Consider the following 17,336-nt stretch of genomic DNA (forward strand, 5'->3'; position numbering starts at 1 on the left):
CACACACACACACACACACACACACACACACACACACACACACACACAGGTAGTTGTGCCCACAGGTAAGAACTTAAACTTTTCACGATTTATATATAGCATTACAATCGACTAACAGTGTCATATATTTATCTCTTTGTTATGCAAAACTTACAGGGACATTTAAAATGGTCTTATTCGAGCTGGTAACACAGTAGAAGACGTTGCAGTGTATTATACTGTAGTACTGCTATAATTCTAGATTATATTATAAAAACAATTTTATATATAGGATTTCAACAGATTAACATTATCATATATTTTCGTCAAATTCAAGATAGTGCTTTTACAGTGCAATGTCATGGTCAAGCTTGTAAGATAGTAGAAGTTGTGTAACCTTACGTTTCGATGACATAATATTTTACCGCTGAATTTTAGCTTTGCTTTGAAATTGTACTAAAACTAAGTAAGGGGCCATTATTGCATTGATACTAAATTAATTTACTCAAATTAAATAAAAATGCAAGTGTTTTTATTCTATTCTAAACAGGATACAGTTTTTGTTGTAGCTTGGGGAGGGACTTACAGTCACAGACTAGACAAAGGAAAATTTGTCAATATTTGTATTTGATTGCATTCTGAATTTGAAACCCAGTTTTAAACGACCTTGTCTTTTAGTTGTCTTTATCTCCAAAAGAATGCCAGGACCAGGTTCCACTTCGAGGCATTGCTAAAGCTGCTGCATGTCACTGAATGTGGCATGCAAAACTTGCAAATTCTGTAAGGCGGTTCAGCCCCGCAAACTGCGCCTTAGCAAACTAATGGACAAGTTTGATACGAAAGCAAATACCTGGGTCCAGGCACAAAAAAAGAATAAAACTTCATCCCACCTGAGGGATCAAGCTGCATTGGTGGTATGTGATGGACTTTTTTTTTTGTTGGCCTGCATGCATAATTAATAACAGCCCTGTACTTGTTCATTCTGGATTTGGAAAAAATATTTACATTTGATACAGAAATGTAATCTCTGACCATATCTGATATTATCTGATATTAGATTTTATTTAACAGCTGGTCTTATGTCTGTGACCCCTCCTGTTGTTCATTGATAAGCCTGAAACATGCACTTGTCAAGGTTCAGAGGCACATTTTGTAAATATGGCAGTAGCATCGATCATCTTAAGATAAGATATACTTTATTGATCCCAAGTTGGACATTTTTTCGTTACAGCAGCATGTGTAACAGTTGTAAATATGCAGTGGTGTTTATTTGTAAACCATTTAGTGTAATCACACAAATTCTGTGTTTTATATTTAATAATTCTGTGTTCTTTATTTATTGATTGTTCAATACCTGACAAGGTCGGAGATTAAAAACTTTGGTCGCAGGTTCCTCAACAGTGCATAACAAGAAATCTATCAATATGTGTGTATACCTCCACCATTAAACTGTCATATTCTGCACATTTCTTATACTATCTACATACATCTTATAAGAGTATAATACATATGTATAATATCAGTTAAAATAAGTGCTTACACATACAGTAGTTAACATTGCAGGAAAGCAATATATTAGTACTTTGTCAGGCTTAATATGTATACCCCCAAAGCTTTTTTCTTATTCAAAAGAAGACCTTAACCTAAAGTATTCTTTAATGTTTAAATAAAGCTTTATTAGTGTGTCTGACTGTGTCTCCTATTAATATCTAATAATAAAAATAATACAATTCAATAACGTGATTTAACCACTAGGTGTCCCTTTCTATCAGCTGTACACCGTTATGGTGTAAATACAGCCTATCTACCAATTGGATCAAATATAAAAGTCAGCCGAATTAGGATTGATACTGCAAGACGTATTGTGTGAAAAGAAATGCAAGATGTTGTTGAATTGCTGATATATTTATGATCCACGTCTAGGGTGGCCATCCGTCCGGTTTTAGGTCGGACAGTCCGGTTTTCAATGTCTGTGTCCGTCTGCCGGCGCAGCCTTGAGCCGGACGCTCATTTGTCCTCCTTTTGAGGTGATCCCCATTTTATACTTTTAGGGTATAAAAAAAAAATAGACAATTATACAAAGAAATACAAAAAATAAGTTATGTGTAAGTATATATCCCTGTAAGACTTGTGGTCTTACAAATTATTGGCTGAATGTGATGTCAAATAAATATCTTGTATTTCATTGGTTAATAAACGTAAACAATTAGCCATGTGCTTCTTGACGTCACGTTCACGGCATGGCACTGTGGCACAGAGTGACGTTAGCGCTAGCAGACTAGCTCATGAGCCAACTCCGCCTAGTTAGCGGTAGGTTAAACCGCAGAAATGCCGAAACGAAAGACTTCATTTAATCCTGAATGGTCGAAAGAGCATGGATTCCTCACAAAAAGCCGAAAGGACGACTTCCATGCTTTTTGCACGTTGTGTCGTTGCGATGTGGACGTAAGTAGCAAAGGAAAAGGTGCTGTCGACAGACATGCTAACACAGATAAGCACAAAAGCAACGATCAAAGCGCAGGTGTCTCTTCACTTTTATCGTTTTTCCGTGAAGCTTCATCGCCTCAAGATGACAAAATCTCCGCAGCAGAACTTTGTAAAGTTTATCATGCCGTCAAGCATCACCAGTCATACAGGAGTGTAGACTGTGGAATAAAAGTTGATCGCACAATCTACAACGACTCATCAATAGCAAAAGGGATGACCTGTGGAAAAACAAAAGCCAAAGCTTTGTGCGAAAATATCCTAGCAGCACCCTACTCTGTCCAGACGCATGTGGATTACATAAAAGAAAATGAACTGCATTATTCAGTGGCAAGTGATGCATCAAACAAAGGTACGATCAAGTGTTTCCCCATTGTACTGAGATATTTTCACTTTGAGGAGGGCGTGCAACATGCACTGTTGGATTTTTACAGTGATAGCAATGAAAAGTCGGAAGCTATAACAAATCAGCTGCTATCTAAACTGGAGATGTCTGGACTAGATGTGAAAAAAATGTCATGCAGCAGACAACGCCAGCGTTAACTATGGAAAACACAACAGTGTTTATCAGAAACTGAAACAGGCTCAAAAAGATGTGCTCGCTGCAAACTGTTTAGCCCATATTCTGCACAATGCAACAAGATATGCAGCAAGCAACTTGGATATTGACATTGAAAATGTTGTGCTTAAGGTGTATAGCCATTTTAGCATCTCAGCTAGCAGAACGGCGCAGTTGAAGGAATTCTGCGAGTTTGTGGAAGTGGAGGAATGCAATCTGCTGCGGCACGTTGTCACGCGATGGTTGTCTCTGCTGCCATCTATTGACAGAATCCTGAAGTGTTGGAGACCCCTGACCAGCTACTTTCAGAGTCTATGTGAGGAGGAATGCTCCAAGATTTTGTGGAAATGCTTTGGAGAGGATGGCAACGAAGTATCTGAGATGTATTTTCTCTTCCTCAGTCACATTCTGAAAGTGTTTTCAGACTGCATTGAAGCACTCGAGGCCAAATCATTCAGCATAACCTCTGTGTTTAAGGTAATGACTGAACTGAAAGGGAAACTTGAGAGAAGGTTAAAGGACACATTTTTTGGCTTTGCTGTGAACAACAAACTCAAGCAGCTAACCCCTGATCTGGCTAAGAAATGTGAGGCTGATTTTCTTGTTTTCTATGAAAGAGCCAAGAAATACGTGAGTGAAAGGTATGACTTCTCTGAGAACAGCTTTCATAGTAAAGTGTCAAAGCTTGGCCTCACAACTGCTGTGTCCTATGGAGAATACAGTGATGCAGTCCAAGCCTGCAGCCTGAAAGACATTGACATGGATGGACTCTATGAGGAATATGGCATGGTGGAAGCTATTCTCAGCTCTTCAGAAATGGAAGGATGCCACAGTGAGGAGCGGTATCTGAAACTGTTTTCCAAAGCAGAAGTCCCACTTGTGAATCTGAGGAAGATCAGCGCCTACATCTTCTCCATCCCATGTAGCAATGCACATACAGAACGTGTGTTCTCAATGATGACCTCAGCATGGAGAAATGAGAGAAATCGTCTGGATGTGGACAGTGTCAAGGCAGAGCTGCAAATTTGTGTCAACTTCACATTTGAGTGCACAGACATGTACCAGAGACTCCTTACAAACAAAAAACTCTTGGAAGCAGCCAGGAAAGGGCAAAAGTATCGTAAATAGACATTCAACTTGTGGTTAGTACACTAGAGTCTTATTGTGTTTTGAGTGTGAAGGATTCAGTGAAGCCAGGATAAAAACTAAAAGATAATCCCAAAGTGTCCTCCTTTTTGGTGTTATGGAAATGGCCACCCTATCCACGTCACATATTCAGTTTTGGCGGCAGTTCTTCCTGTTTGTCTAGAAGTCTCATCAGGGCTCTATACAGTAAATAGAGAACTACGGCAGATATGTAATATTTCATGCAGCCGAACCGTGTATTACAATGCCGTTATGTGATGACTTTCAAAGAGAAAAGCAAGCACACTTGGAATAAAGTATTATTTTATTCTTTTAAAATGTTTTCGGATTTCACATCAACAGGAAGTCCGGTTAACTAAAATGTCCGTACGGAACAATACCCCAACCCATAGATCCGTGGGTGAATAATGTCAATGATAGCAATCACCACATTAAACACATTCCTTCACATTTTAATTTACATTAAAGTATTTCGTGAGGCCTTCTAAAATGTTTTTAAATATAATTATATATAATATAATTAATATGTTAGCTTATTCTGTGGTATGCATTTTGTTTAGCTGCTATGCCACTTTAGCTGTAACAAGCGAAAATGTCCCCGCTGTGGGACTAATAAAGGATTGCTGATTCTGATATGAGCCAGTTGAGGTGTTGCACAGGGTGTCGGAACTTGGACACACTTGTATGTTTTCTTATATGTAGCTGAATGCTGTTGTAATGGTACATTCAGAGGGTGTGACGAACATTGAGACTCCTGTGACAAGCTGGTTGATGGAAAATGAGTTTATTTTAATACAATTAGTTATGAGAAACATTAATAAGACAAGATATGAGCCAGTTGAGATGTTGCACATGGGTGTCAGAACTTGGACACAGCTTACATTGCCTCTTATATGTAGACGAATGCTGTTGTAATGGTACATTCATAGTGTGAGAAACATGACAATAAATGTAGTATTTTGTTAACTTGTGTACCTGTTTTACTTTAAGAAAGCCAGGTGAATACCTGTCGGACTATGGGTATTGGATAACATCTGTTCAGTTGGAAGGAAGTGGGCTAAAATAGCATTTATTTAATCAGATAACAGATATGTGAACATCAACAAAGAAATTAGTGAGTTGACACGTAAACCATGGTTTGTGAACTTCAATTCATATAGAATTTTTATTTTGTGTTTTTTTGCACATATGTATCCCAGTTCACAAAGGGTAAACAACACACAAGTTCCAGGCCAATCGTTACAGAGTTTTCAACATAGAAGTGATTTAGCCAATCAGAATGCAGATCCTGCAGCACCGGAGGCAGGCTTTACTGCACTCGCAATGTGACAGTGAAGGGAGAGTTCTGCTTCTGAAGATAATAACTCAGATAAAACCGTAATAACTCAATATAATGTTTTCAACCCTAAACGGCAACACTTTGTAGTTATAGGTGTGTGTGTGTGTGTGTGTGTGTGTGTGTGTGTGTGTGTGTGTGTGTGTGTGTGTGTGTGTGTGTGTGTGTGTGTGTGTGTGTGTGTGTGTGTGTGTGTGTGTGAGTGTGAGAGAGGGCCTGCTCACGGAAAGCTGGTTGCTGACACAGAAGGACTCCCGAATAGGTGAATTGTGGTAAAGAAATAAAAAATAGAGAAAGTGCATATCTGTCAGCTAGGTTAGGTAAAGGTTGAGATAGTTATCAAGTGAGGAGAATTAACTAAAATACAATACATAGCAATGTTTGAACCAACCGTAGTCATGGGTTTGTTTTAAATACAAACGTTTACATATTCCTCACAAGCCACATTTTTAAGGATTGTTCAAGGCAATTCATTCCAGAATGTTCACTTCGTTCAAAGAAGCAACATGCATAGTAAGATAACAACTTTTTTTCACATTATTTGAAGTGAGAAGTTGTGTGTGAGAGTGCACACAATGTTATTGTTTGACGATAACTGGCCTCTGGTCTTAATACTGGTAGGAGAGGTTAAGTACATTTCAGTCAATATCATGGTGTGTGACATTAACAAGAATTCTGACTGAGCAGAGGTATGTGTGTCTTTGTGAGGGAGGGTGTGTCTGAGTGTGTGGGTCAATTATTGTAAATGTTTAGATGTTCATGTTCTATGTGTGAGAGAGACTGGCACCTAGAGGAAGAGACTGAGGGAGCTCACAGAAAGGAGAGAGAGAGGTGGGGGGACATACACCCAGCATGTGTGCCTATCTGTATGATGTGGCTCTTTGCAGTAACGCAGGGAAATTATTGGCTCTCAACCTCTAACTGGTTGGCCACCCCTGCTGTACACCCTAGTGTCATTCAGGTTAGGGTGGGGGAGAGAGGCGCTGTACCCCAGCGTCCTTTCCTCAAGGAGGGGGTAGGGCGGGGGAGAGAGGCGCTGTGCCCCAGCGTCCTTTCCTCAAGGTGGGGGTAGGGTGTGTGTGATGTCCTCATCAGGGTCTTCCTCACTGTCATCACTGATGTCACTGTCTTGGTCATGGTTCTCCACAGAATCATCAGGCCATTGAGGGGCATTTGGTCCGATTGCCAGGCTGTAGGCCGAAGAAAGATGCTGGATGTGTGTGTCCACGTCAGCAAGTCTTTTCTTTAGAAGACTAGCTAATCCATCTCTCCCTTCTTGAGTCATGTCTAGGGCAGAACATAGAGAATAGAATAATGAAAAGGCATTTAATTTTTGTTAATAGTACACACTGTGGATGTTAAGTAGTATTTGGTTATGGCATCATGGAATTTACCACGATGTCCTCCACATGACACATGTTGCATCTGCATCCTGATCTTGTGAGCCTGACTTCTCAGATAAAGGCAGTGCTGCCTCAGCTCCCTCACAATTATGGCCCTCTCCTCCACAAGTCTCCTTTTGTCCATGTAGGCATCAAAGACAACGATTCTGAAGAGAGAGGAACAGCAAGCATACCATTACCGACCAAGACATGCACCAGTAGGATAAGTGACCGGTCATAGTCCATTAACTGGGAAGCTGGTGTTATAGGTCTTGCTTAGTGCCAGAAAATAAACATATTATATTAACACAAACAAGAGAAGCTCCTACCATCACTTTGCACTTCCCATGGCCATATTAGACTGTCTGTTGTTTGCTGTTCTGCAGACAGTCTTCTCTCCACCTCTTCTTCCTGGATTTCTCCTTCAGGAGGCTGTCCGGTGTTGTACTGGCGTATTGCCGCTAAGAGTTTGGTCTTTTCCTCCCTTAACATTTTGCGAAGCAACTGCCAAATCTTATTGCTGTCTATGTGACGTAATTGTAAAAAAGATTACAGAAACAATGTTCAATGGAATTTTTTAATTACATGACTGCAACTGAATAATAATAACTTACCAGTCTGTCTATAGAGAGGCAAGCTTTCTTTTGGCACAGCCCTAGAAATAGCTGCTCAATGGACATCTGGAGAGACTGATTGTCGCCTGATGTGTTGTCTTGGGTAAATAACAAGAAACACAGTTTGAGGACAAAGACAACATAGGTGTTAATACTATAGGTTAAATAACAATGTTATATTATCAAGTTAGGAAACAGCATACCGTTTGTTGCCCAGTCTCTAACATCATTAACCCATTGTTGGACTTTGTCCTCAGGGCATCCAAGCTCTTCGCAGGTGTGCTTCATTTTTTGAGTCTCACCCTCCAACATTGCGATTGTCTGTTGTAAAAAAGATGTTGCCGATACAGATGTATTTTCAAGATTTTCACCCAAATTTCCATAACTTTTCATGTCTTGTAAACAGTAATTAATCATTCAAACTTTTCCAGACCCGCGCAAGCACTCAGTATCCAACACTTTACCAGCTTGGACAATTATTTGTTTGTGACAGGTTTGCACATTAGTCTTACAAATCTAATCTTGTCATGCCTATACTTACATGGCCAATTACCTTGACATATCTCTTGACCAACACGACATGAAGGTTTTCCTGCTTCCGTCTGTTCCATCCCATTGCATGGACAGTCAACATGTCATTGCGAGCTGTTTTTAAAAGTAAAATTGACAAGCAGATAATATAACTTGGGTGTTTGGAAATCAACTCATAAAAACTCTAGTACTGTTGAAACAGACTACATCAAAGACAAAGATAAAGTAAAGTAAGAGATGGATAATAACTTCAAGACAGAATTATGTTGGTCTAATGTCAAGAGGACATACCTGATTTTGTCATGTACTTAGTTGTGATGGCATAACGTGACAGAAAGCTGTTCACCATCTCCACTTCTTCCCCAGCCGTCGAACCAGCACCCTCCAAATTTCTCCCACTCCACACAATCTAACAAATACACATATTATATGTCATAGATTAATAAAAAAAAAATCTTACAATCACAATAATATAAGAGTGGGCCTCCCTCACACTTTGTGGAATGGGCCTCGGCATGCATGACCGAGAGAAACGGTTGCATGCTCAGCAAAGGTCGCAGTTCTGGCATTGTCTTTGCCACTTTCTCGAGGTAGGGCCAGTATTTACAAGCAATATCTGTGCAATAAAAATGCACGTTTGTAGCTTGAAACTGCGTTTGAAGGAACAAGGGGTAGGCAAATATTTCTCCTCTGAACATGTTGAGAGCTTTCAGTAGCACTCCATGTCTACATACAGCCACCTCTAAACCCTCTTCATCAAGCCTGCTGGCTCTTCTTGCTGTCTCTCGATCAGCTGACCACTGGCTGGTGCCACATGTACCTTTTCCTGGGGTCTACAATTAAAGACATTTTAATGTTACACTCTCAAAACAAGTAAAGGCTAGAAAAATGATAGGAAAAAAAATGTTGTGCTTACACATTTTACATTTGTTCTGACTTTGTCAACAAAGTCTGTGACAGCCGAGTCTTCCATGATGAACGGCCCTTTAAAAAGTGGTTCATCGATCCTAAATTCAAAAATAAATATTCAATTCATTATTATCATCATTGGTAGGCTACTTCTTAAATTCAATTGACATACAAAAAAGATGTACCTCTGTGACTGTCGGAAACGTTACTGTTTCCTATTCCCATCCACTGACACAGCCAACATTTTGGGAGTAGAAGCTGCGCCTGAGAACGGTTCATCACACGTCATTTTCTGGCACTCGTACTGGCAGGCCATATACTCCAGAAAGCTTCTTTGGAAGACATCTCCATGGATTTTTCCTGTCTGGAAGTTTGAGAAGCAACATTTTTACCTTACACATGTCAGAATAATACGAGGAAACAGGAAGACTTTCACAGTGGTTGGAGGCAAGAGGGGGGCTATTATGAGTATCCCTAACACACGATATCCTGAAAAGTGAAGGTCAGGTTAGGATCGGAAGATGCTGGAAGAGTAGGAGCATTATTTCAGCTTTTGTCATATGCGCCATGACTCTACTTTCTCTACAGTACAATACAATACATAATCCTATTTTTTCCCACTGAAGAGCACAATGTTTTTCATCATACAAATTGTGTTCTTCAGTAAAGAACAAAAGTTGGATTATGATATGTTTGATCTTATACAGTATGTCCTACATCTACCAGTGCTAGGTTTTTAGCTCTAATGTAACACTAGTTAAACTACTTTCAGTAACATTGTAAGCTTTTCAATTTAGTTATTTTGACATAAACATATTTCCAATCAACATGTTTCATCTACACAAAATAAAATGCATCCTTTCACAATGCCCTCTACGTATGCAATACTCAGTGAAAGTCATCTTACCCTTCCATAATGCTGTGTCCTCCGTTCCAGCATCTGTAAAAAGGCCTGTCTGGACAAACCTGGTGCCACAGTCTTCAGGTCCTCAAAAGATTTGAAGACATCCGTGGAATATAACGTGTCTCCGTTCACAGAAGCTGGCCAGTAACCGCTTCTAATGAGGTCTCCCCAATCAGGTGTCCATTCGTAATGGCATGTGTTGCACACCCTCTTGGGGAGATGCAAATCATAACGCTCTAATAACAAATACAGTTTAGTAAAAACAATCGCATTCATTACCTGTATTAGGGTGACAAAAAGAACACTTAAAATCATAGCATTAATGCAGACGAAAATGACAGGCCTGCCTATAGACTCTGTAACACCTTCAGGGTTACACGAGTGTGAAGGCCTACCAGTGGGCAGAAGACGATTTGTGAAGAGAGGTTAAAAATATGTCTTAAACTACCAGTACATTAGGAAAGTTATAAAATAACCACTTGGGGCTAAATTGTGTTAAGTGAAATACCTTGGTGTCTCAAAGTGAACATGGCATTTGTCTTGACTAGTGACATTGTTGGGGGAATACATTTGAAATATCCTTCATTGAAGGACTCCCTGATATGAAGGGTGTGTATGCTGTGTTTAGAAATGTCACAGTCATGACACAACCATTCAAGGGGCATGCATTCTCTGCAGCGAAGGACCGCAGGAGCGGAGCAATGTGAGCATCTCCATTCCGGTACCATAGTTGAAGACAGCAAGCTGTCCAAGTGATGGGACCTTGCCTTTTGCCACTCCAATTGGGCAGCACTTTGGCGCAGGCACCATGAGGAAGAGGTTGATGGTTGATCAACCAAAAGCTCCTGCAATTGCTGAATCTCATCCTCTGGAAACAAACAAAAAAGAAAATGTTCAGCATCACAAAAGCGTACTCATATTGCATCACGTATTCGTTTGATGTTATGTTGACACATTTCCTAACTTTCAATGATAGTAAATGTCATCCTACCAAAAAGCTGAAGGGGTACTGCAGAGGTTGCTCCAGCTGGTTCCACAGTCACTGGACTGTCAATGGCAACAGTTCTGGCTGAAAAATAATAATAATAATAGATATATTGGTAACAGATAATAATTACAGAGAACAGGAGGCAATCGCAGGCAAGTGTTATGCATTAAAAGAGTTCTAACAGTTCTAACCAACTCTAACTATTTATTACAATGCCTATTTTTATATGTACGACGGAATAACAGATATTTGTTCAATACCTCTCTAAGCTGAAACATGCTGTACCAATCATGTTGCGAACAATCACAACAAAAATGATATGTTAATCATGAATACCTGTATACATGCACAAACCCTTAGTACGTCGGCAGGTTGCCCCACTTCTGCTCCTCCTTTTTAGAGGACACCCCTGAGCATCTTTGCCAACCCAGCGGATTCTGCTCCTGTTAGATGCTGCTCTGGCCCTGTCTTCTTCCTCCTTCAATAAAGTAGTCATGCATTTTCACAACAAGCTGCTTTTCATTCCCAGTGTATTCCTATTCACTTACAAGCATTACAAAATTACAAGCACATAATCAATCAACCTAATCAGTACATCGGGCACAAAACCAATACAATTGAAATAAAAAAATGTACCTTCAGTTGTTTACAAAGTAAATCGGCAAGGAAAATGGCATCTTCTAGCTGTTCCTCGCCTTGTTTAGCAGCCATTTCAGGAACTAGAAATCAAAACACACACAGGTGCGTGTGTTTGCATGCGTATAAATACAAAAGAGAAAGTGGTAAAGAGACAGAGATGAGGATGGTAAAAATGGGGAGAAGACAGGAAGAAATGTAGGGAATATAGCTCTGAGGAGGGAGAAGAGAAGAAATTGAAAAAGGCTCTTAAAAGTGCTGTTAGATCTTGCTTTGGTTTGGTATCTGTTGAAGGAAAAAAATACAGTGACCATTTACAATCTCACATATCATCAACAAGCTTTAACATTGGGTGTAATTTACGAGTTAAAGCACTAATCAATCAGAGGCGGACTGGAACAAGGACAGCTCTGAACGTTTTGTCCTAAATAGGACCACAACAATCAGTGTGCAGTAACAGTCTGTCGATGGTTGTCATGACATTTCTTCACAATACTATTAGTTGCCACTGTATGCAAGTATGACAGCCACAATAGGCATTTTTCCAAGCTTTGTATATACAGTGCCAAAAGTATTTAACTCAACATTTTCTTACATTAACTTTGTTTCCAACACAGCATTTACATTGTTAGCAGTTATGTTTTGGTGTACTTCTAAAGGTAATTATTCTAAAGGTTCTTATTATACATCCATGGTCTGTAGTTCGTTTATAGCATAACGTTAGCATTTTGCTTCTGGCCATTAGATTCAGAGAGACAGCAAGTGCATTTCGTGGCATCTGCGGGCAGTGGCAAGTACTTCCGGCATCTGCCACGGAGGCCGCTACTCCGTGGTATCTGTGGCAAGTATATGCCACAGATGCTGTATCTGTGGCAAGTATATGCCACAGATGCCACAACTTGCCGTGGCAAGTATATGCCACAACCATGCCACAACTTGCCGTGGCAAGTATATGCCAAAACTTATATATGCCACAACTTGCCGTGGCAAGTATATGCCACAACTTGCCGTGGCAAGTAAATGCCACAAGTTAAGAGTTAAGAGAAGGTTTACGGTAGCTGCCACTCGCCTTCCGTGGCAAATGCTGATATTTAAACCCGTATTTATCGCGTAAAATGTCGCTGTTTTGGCATGACTTTATCGGACTGATCTGTACACAATAGGGATGTGCATCTCCATCACTGAGGCCGATACGATGCGCATCTCGATACGTTACCACGATACGATACATTAACGATACCTTTGAAACACCAGGCGATGCGATACGATACGATACGATTCACCCCTGTTGCGATACAGTTCGATACGATTTGATTCAACATTATGCGATTCGGGGCGATACGATGCGATTCAACACGATGCAAAAATAATGATACTTCAATATGGTACGACAGAGGATTTTTGTTTTATTCCTTATATTAAGCAAATCATATATTAACAAAAAAGTGCTTTACATATTTGGTACTGCACATCCCATCATGCCGTTTATTTTTTTACCTTTAAAAGCTCTCCAGAGTACAATTGTATAACACCTCACAGTTAAACAATGTAAGGATGCATTGCTCATGATTAACAATGTGCAAATAACAGCTACCATAGAGCAATGCCCATCTGCCAGCCTGATGTGCTTAACACTCAGAGGCTGACACACCAGTGAGCAGAAAGCATTGGTTTCTATCTGAACAATAAAGAAAACAAATAACCTTTCACAAACAGGTATTTCATAACTGCTTACAGTAAGGAAGACATTTAAATTATTATTGGCCGTCACAGGCTGCTGTAAGCTAAACACCTCTCTCTGACAGAACACCTCACTGAGTGATTTAACTCATATGTCTCACTTTCAGGTTTCTCTTTTCAGCCGCAGACCCCATGTCGCCTCTTTATGTGCGTCGCTAAGTTCCTCGTACTACTTGTGTACTTTAAAGCGGCTCGGCATCGTTAACAATTTGCGAGTGATTTTTCAAGTTGACCGTCTGTAGTAATAGTGCCGCGCACATATACCATCAGGACGTTACTGATGGGGTGCGGCTGCGGAGTGATACTGTGTATATGCAAGTCCGCATCTAGGACGGATCTATGTATCATGGCTGTAGACCTGTTAAGTAATAAAGATACCTCATACAAAGGTCCACGGATACCTTATTACTCTCCATGACCTGCGGTCAACTATATAGCATAAATGACTATTACACCGTCTTTCTTGAACAATCCGAAGTGTTGCCAAACGTTTGATTTGTAGGTATTTTTCGCTGCGCTGTGTTTCTCTTTCTCCTCAACTTCCGTGTGTGTTGATAACTGAGACTCTCGTTCTCCGTAGTGGCGAAGCAAATATCAAAGATCGTCTCTGCTGAACGTTGACAAGATAAGGGGATTTTATATGAATGAATCGGTTTTTTACCGATGCAAAGACGCTACGCAATCGATGCATCGCGAGTTCAACCCAAACTGTAGCCGATGTGCACTCTTTCAACCGGTGCACTCGCATCTTGAACGTTTATGCCGGTGCACCGATGCGAATCGGTGAATCTTAACATCTCTAGTACACAAGACTGATGATCTGTTACTGATGGTCCGATCATATTTTTCAAAAAGATTAAACATTATATGTTCTATAGATTTTACTTGGAGAACGTGGTTTGTTAAAATAAATAAACGTGCTATTTTTATGATAATACTCAAGATATATTATTAGTAAGTTGACATAAAGATCTAACATTGTTGACCAGAGGTGGGAAATAGGCTAACTTGTATACTCAAGTACTGTACTTGTGATTTAGAAATAGCCTACTTGTGCTTTAGTTGAGTATGTAAATGCTATGTTACGTAGTAGGTTACTTACCCCACTAAAATTCAGAGGTAAATTGTGTAATTGTAGCCTACTCCCCTACATTTATTTAATACGCTACCTTTAGTTACTTACTACAGATTCTGATTAATGATGATACATATAATCAAGTCTTAAATCAGACTTTATAGTTACTCCTTGAGTAAATTCACAAGATACCCTACTACAGTATACAAAGTCATTAAAACTAGCTGCACCTTTACCAGCTTTGAGAACACTTTCATGATCAATCATTATAATGAAAACATGTAATATGCACTTTAAGTATATTGTTATGCTAATCATTTTGCGCTTTTACTTGAGTAACATTTTAATGCATGACTTTTACTTGTAACAGAGTATTCCAACATTTAGGTTGGCTACTTCTACTTTTACTTCACACTAGAAACCGCCAGGGGTCGCTGTATAGCCTACCTAAAACCACCAACGTGTCAAATGAACGAATGCATTGATTTTCAAGGTACAATGTTATTTTATTTATCATACTAGAACACAATGAGTGTTGCCACTACTCGCCGTGGCATGTGCCTTGGCATTTGTGGCATCTCCCACAGAGGCCACTACTCTGTGGCATCTGTGGCAAGTATATGCCACAGATGCCACAACTTGCCGTGGCAAGTATATGCCACAACTTGCCGTGGCAAGTAAATGCCACAGATGCCACAACTTGCCGTGGCAAGTATATGCCACAACTTGCCGTGGCATTTGCGCATGCTGAACGGGAGTTGCCACAAGATGCCAGAGTTAAGAGAAGTTTTACGGTAGCTGCCACTCGCCTTCCGTGGCAAATGCTGATATTTAAACTCGTATTTATCGTGTAAAATGTCGCTGGACTATCACAGGACTGATGTGCGATCTCTATTTTTCAAAAAGATCATAAATTATCATTTATATTCAATTTTACTTGGAATAGCCTACTTGGTTTGCTAAAATAAACAAACGTGCTATATCTATGATAGTATTCTAAACATAGGCCTATATTGTAATAAAAAAAGAAATATTGGCAAGTGAGCGTTGCAACGCAAGCTCTTGGCAATTGTCGCTTCTTGAGGGGAGTTTCCACTGCTTGCTACGATAACCAGGTGTATTGTTACTAGTAAAGACAAATAATTAAAAAATAAATATCTGTATTGACACAGCAACGTGTACAATGGTGTTATTAGACTTGGCTACAGACTTAGGGCAGCTGTAACTGATTGCAGTTGCCACTGCTAGTGAGATGCTAAGATTTATATTTTATAAATGAGGCAAAGCACAGTTATATTTGATTGTACACATGTAAAAATGTGTTATTTTAAATCCAGGCATATGTACTTAATTTGTATTATTTTCGTTGTTAATAAACAGATTAATGTCATTGCATCTGTTTTGTTGTTTAATATTTTAATTCTGGTTGAACATTTTTATTTAAATGCTTCAGATTATTCTTATTAGATATTGATATCAGTGAAATCTAAACAAACCATGTTATTCCGTTAAGACAATCATGACAGTATATTAAAAATCGAGACACAATGCATGCTTTTTTATCCACCCTTTTATTGCGTTTTAAAACTGGCGAACAATTGATATTGTTCGAGTTCTTGACAGAACGCTGAGTCAGGCTCATCCGTCTCCCCTTGCCAGCTTTTCAGTGCTTTTAGGCTTTGCGCTTGGTTGTCCTTATCCTTATAGCACAAGTAGGCTATTTCTAAATCACAAGTACAGTAGGCTACTTGAGTATACAAGTTAGCCTATTTCCCACCTCTGGTCAACAATGTTAGATCTTTATGTCAACTTACTAATAATATATCTTGAATATTATCATAAAAATAGCACGTTTATTTATTTTAACAAACCACGTTCTCCAAGTAAAATCTATAGAACATATAATGTTTAATCTTTTTGAAAAATAGAGATCGGACCATCAGTAACAGATCATCAGTCTTGTGTACAGATCAGTCCGATAAAGTTATGCCAAAACAGCGACATTTTACGCGATAAATACGGGTTTAAATATCAGCATTTGCCACGGAAGGCGAGTGGCAGCTACCATAAACCTTCTCTTAACTTGTGGCATTTACTTGCCACGGCAAGTTGTGGCATATACTTGCCACGGCAAGTTGTGGAATGGTTGTGGCATATACTTGCCACGGCAAGTTGTGGCATCTGTGGCATATACTTGCCACAGATACCACGGAGTAGCGGCCTCTGTGGCAGATGCCGGAAGTACTTGCCACTGCCTGCAGATGCCACGAAATGAGCCAGGCCCTACTGTATTCATGATTCGAAAATTATAAAAGTAGGGTAGATATGTGGAGATTATCCGGCTGAACAAAAGTTGCATTTATCAAGCAGGTTCGTTTTCCACAGATCTTATTTCGAGCTATTTTCCAAAATCCTATGGAGAAATCCCATTGACTCTGAGACGAGGGAACCAATAGTTGTAAAATGTTAACTCATTTCCGGGTTGTAGCACTCACCACTGCACTATATCTCCGGTCAAGTAAAGCTAATATGTGTTTAGCTAGCTCGTGCTTTAAAAAGATATGTAACTACAACTGATTTACTTGCAATAAACATTAAAATATTGGAGGCATGCAGTGCAGCACATTACCTGCTTGACGAAGTCAGACAGAGAGGAGGTTGTAGCCGATGTCCGGTGCGTTCATGTTCATCGGATAGTAATCGGTAGCATGGTGTTCACTTACTACGCGACCGCACAATGTAACGTACAGTAATTCCACAACCACATAAATAGATTAACATCGTGTTTGAAGAGTTTATCGCCGGCCACTAGAGGGCAGTGTCACTGCTGTCGCTGCCCGGTTATGCCGTGCTCTGACCCGGTAGTGCCGAGCGGCCATTTTAGTTCAAACATTGTTCGTTCACTCCGCCTCGAGTTGAGACGTTCGTCCACTCATTCATGTAAGACTGTTTCCACTATTATATTATACTATATATTATACTATATATATATTATACTATTATACTACTATACTCTGTTTCGTGGTATATATTTGTGTTGATTAAATTGCATG

At 39.7% G+C, this 17,336-nt stretch overlaps 1 protein-coding gene across 7 annotated transcripts; it reads right to left on the bottom strand.

Moving 5' to 3' along the window:
• Window positions 1-4,936: 4,936 nt before the first annotated feature.
• LOC307028751 (uncharacterized protein) lies at window positions 4,937-17,136 on the bottom strand. Of its 7 annotated transcripts, none has more exons than XM_079664025.1 (15): window positions 16,913-17,136; window positions 11,469-11,753; window positions 11,187-11,310; window positions 10,836-10,913; window positions 9,848-10,712; window positions 9,126-9,304; window positions 8,948-9,038; window positions 8,766-8,864; window positions 8,323-8,440; window positions 8,042-8,145; window positions 7,704-7,821; window positions 7,501-7,598; window positions 7,216-7,370; window positions 6,899-7,053; window positions 4,937-6,791 (listed from the first exon to the last, which is right to left on the bottom strand). In XM_079664025.1, exons 7-13 carry the CDS (start codon window positions 9,002-9,004, stop codon window positions 7,311-7,313), a joined length of 654 nt encoding a protein of 217 aa, XP_079520151.1. In that variant the 5' UTR covers window positions 9,005-9,038; window positions 9,126-9,304; window positions 9,848-10,712; window positions 10,836-10,913; window positions 11,187-11,310; window positions 11,469-11,753; window positions 16,913-17,136; the 3' UTR covers window positions 4,937-6,791; window positions 6,899-7,053; window positions 7,216-7,310. The 7 variants fall into 7 exon arrangements, 5 of the variants coding, with proteins under 5 accessions (XP_079520151.1, XP_079520153.1, XP_079520152.1 ...); XM_079664027.1 differs by having other exon boundaries at window positions 7,216-7,410; window positions 16,913-17,135; XM_079664026.1 differs by having other exon boundaries at window positions 8,054-8,145; window positions 16,913-17,134.
• Between the last annotated feature and the right edge of the window lie 200 nt (window positions 17,137-17,336).

Source organism: Notothenia rossii (assembly GCF_949606895.1).
Source record: "Notothenia rossii genome assembly, chromosome: 2".
NCBI classification, from domain to species: Eukaryota; Metazoa; Chordata; class Actinopteri; order Perciformes; family Nototheniidae; genus Notothenia; species Notothenia rossii.

Bases quoted from the DNA above. Each gene is read 5' to 3' on its own strand.
- LOC307028751 (XM_079664025.1), bottom strand. From the start codon at position 9,004: ATGGAAGACTCGGCTGTCACAGACTTTGTTGACAAAGTCAGAACAAAT. The intron at 8,441-8,765 runs GTATGTAGACAT...TGTATTTGTTAG, and splicing joins AAGAGGGTTTAGAGGTGGCT to ATTGTGTGGAGTGGGAGAAA. The intron at 7,371-7,500 runs GTAAGTTATTAT...CAAAATGTTAAG, and splicing joins GCCTCTCTATAGACAGACTG to GGAGGAAAAGACCAAACTCT.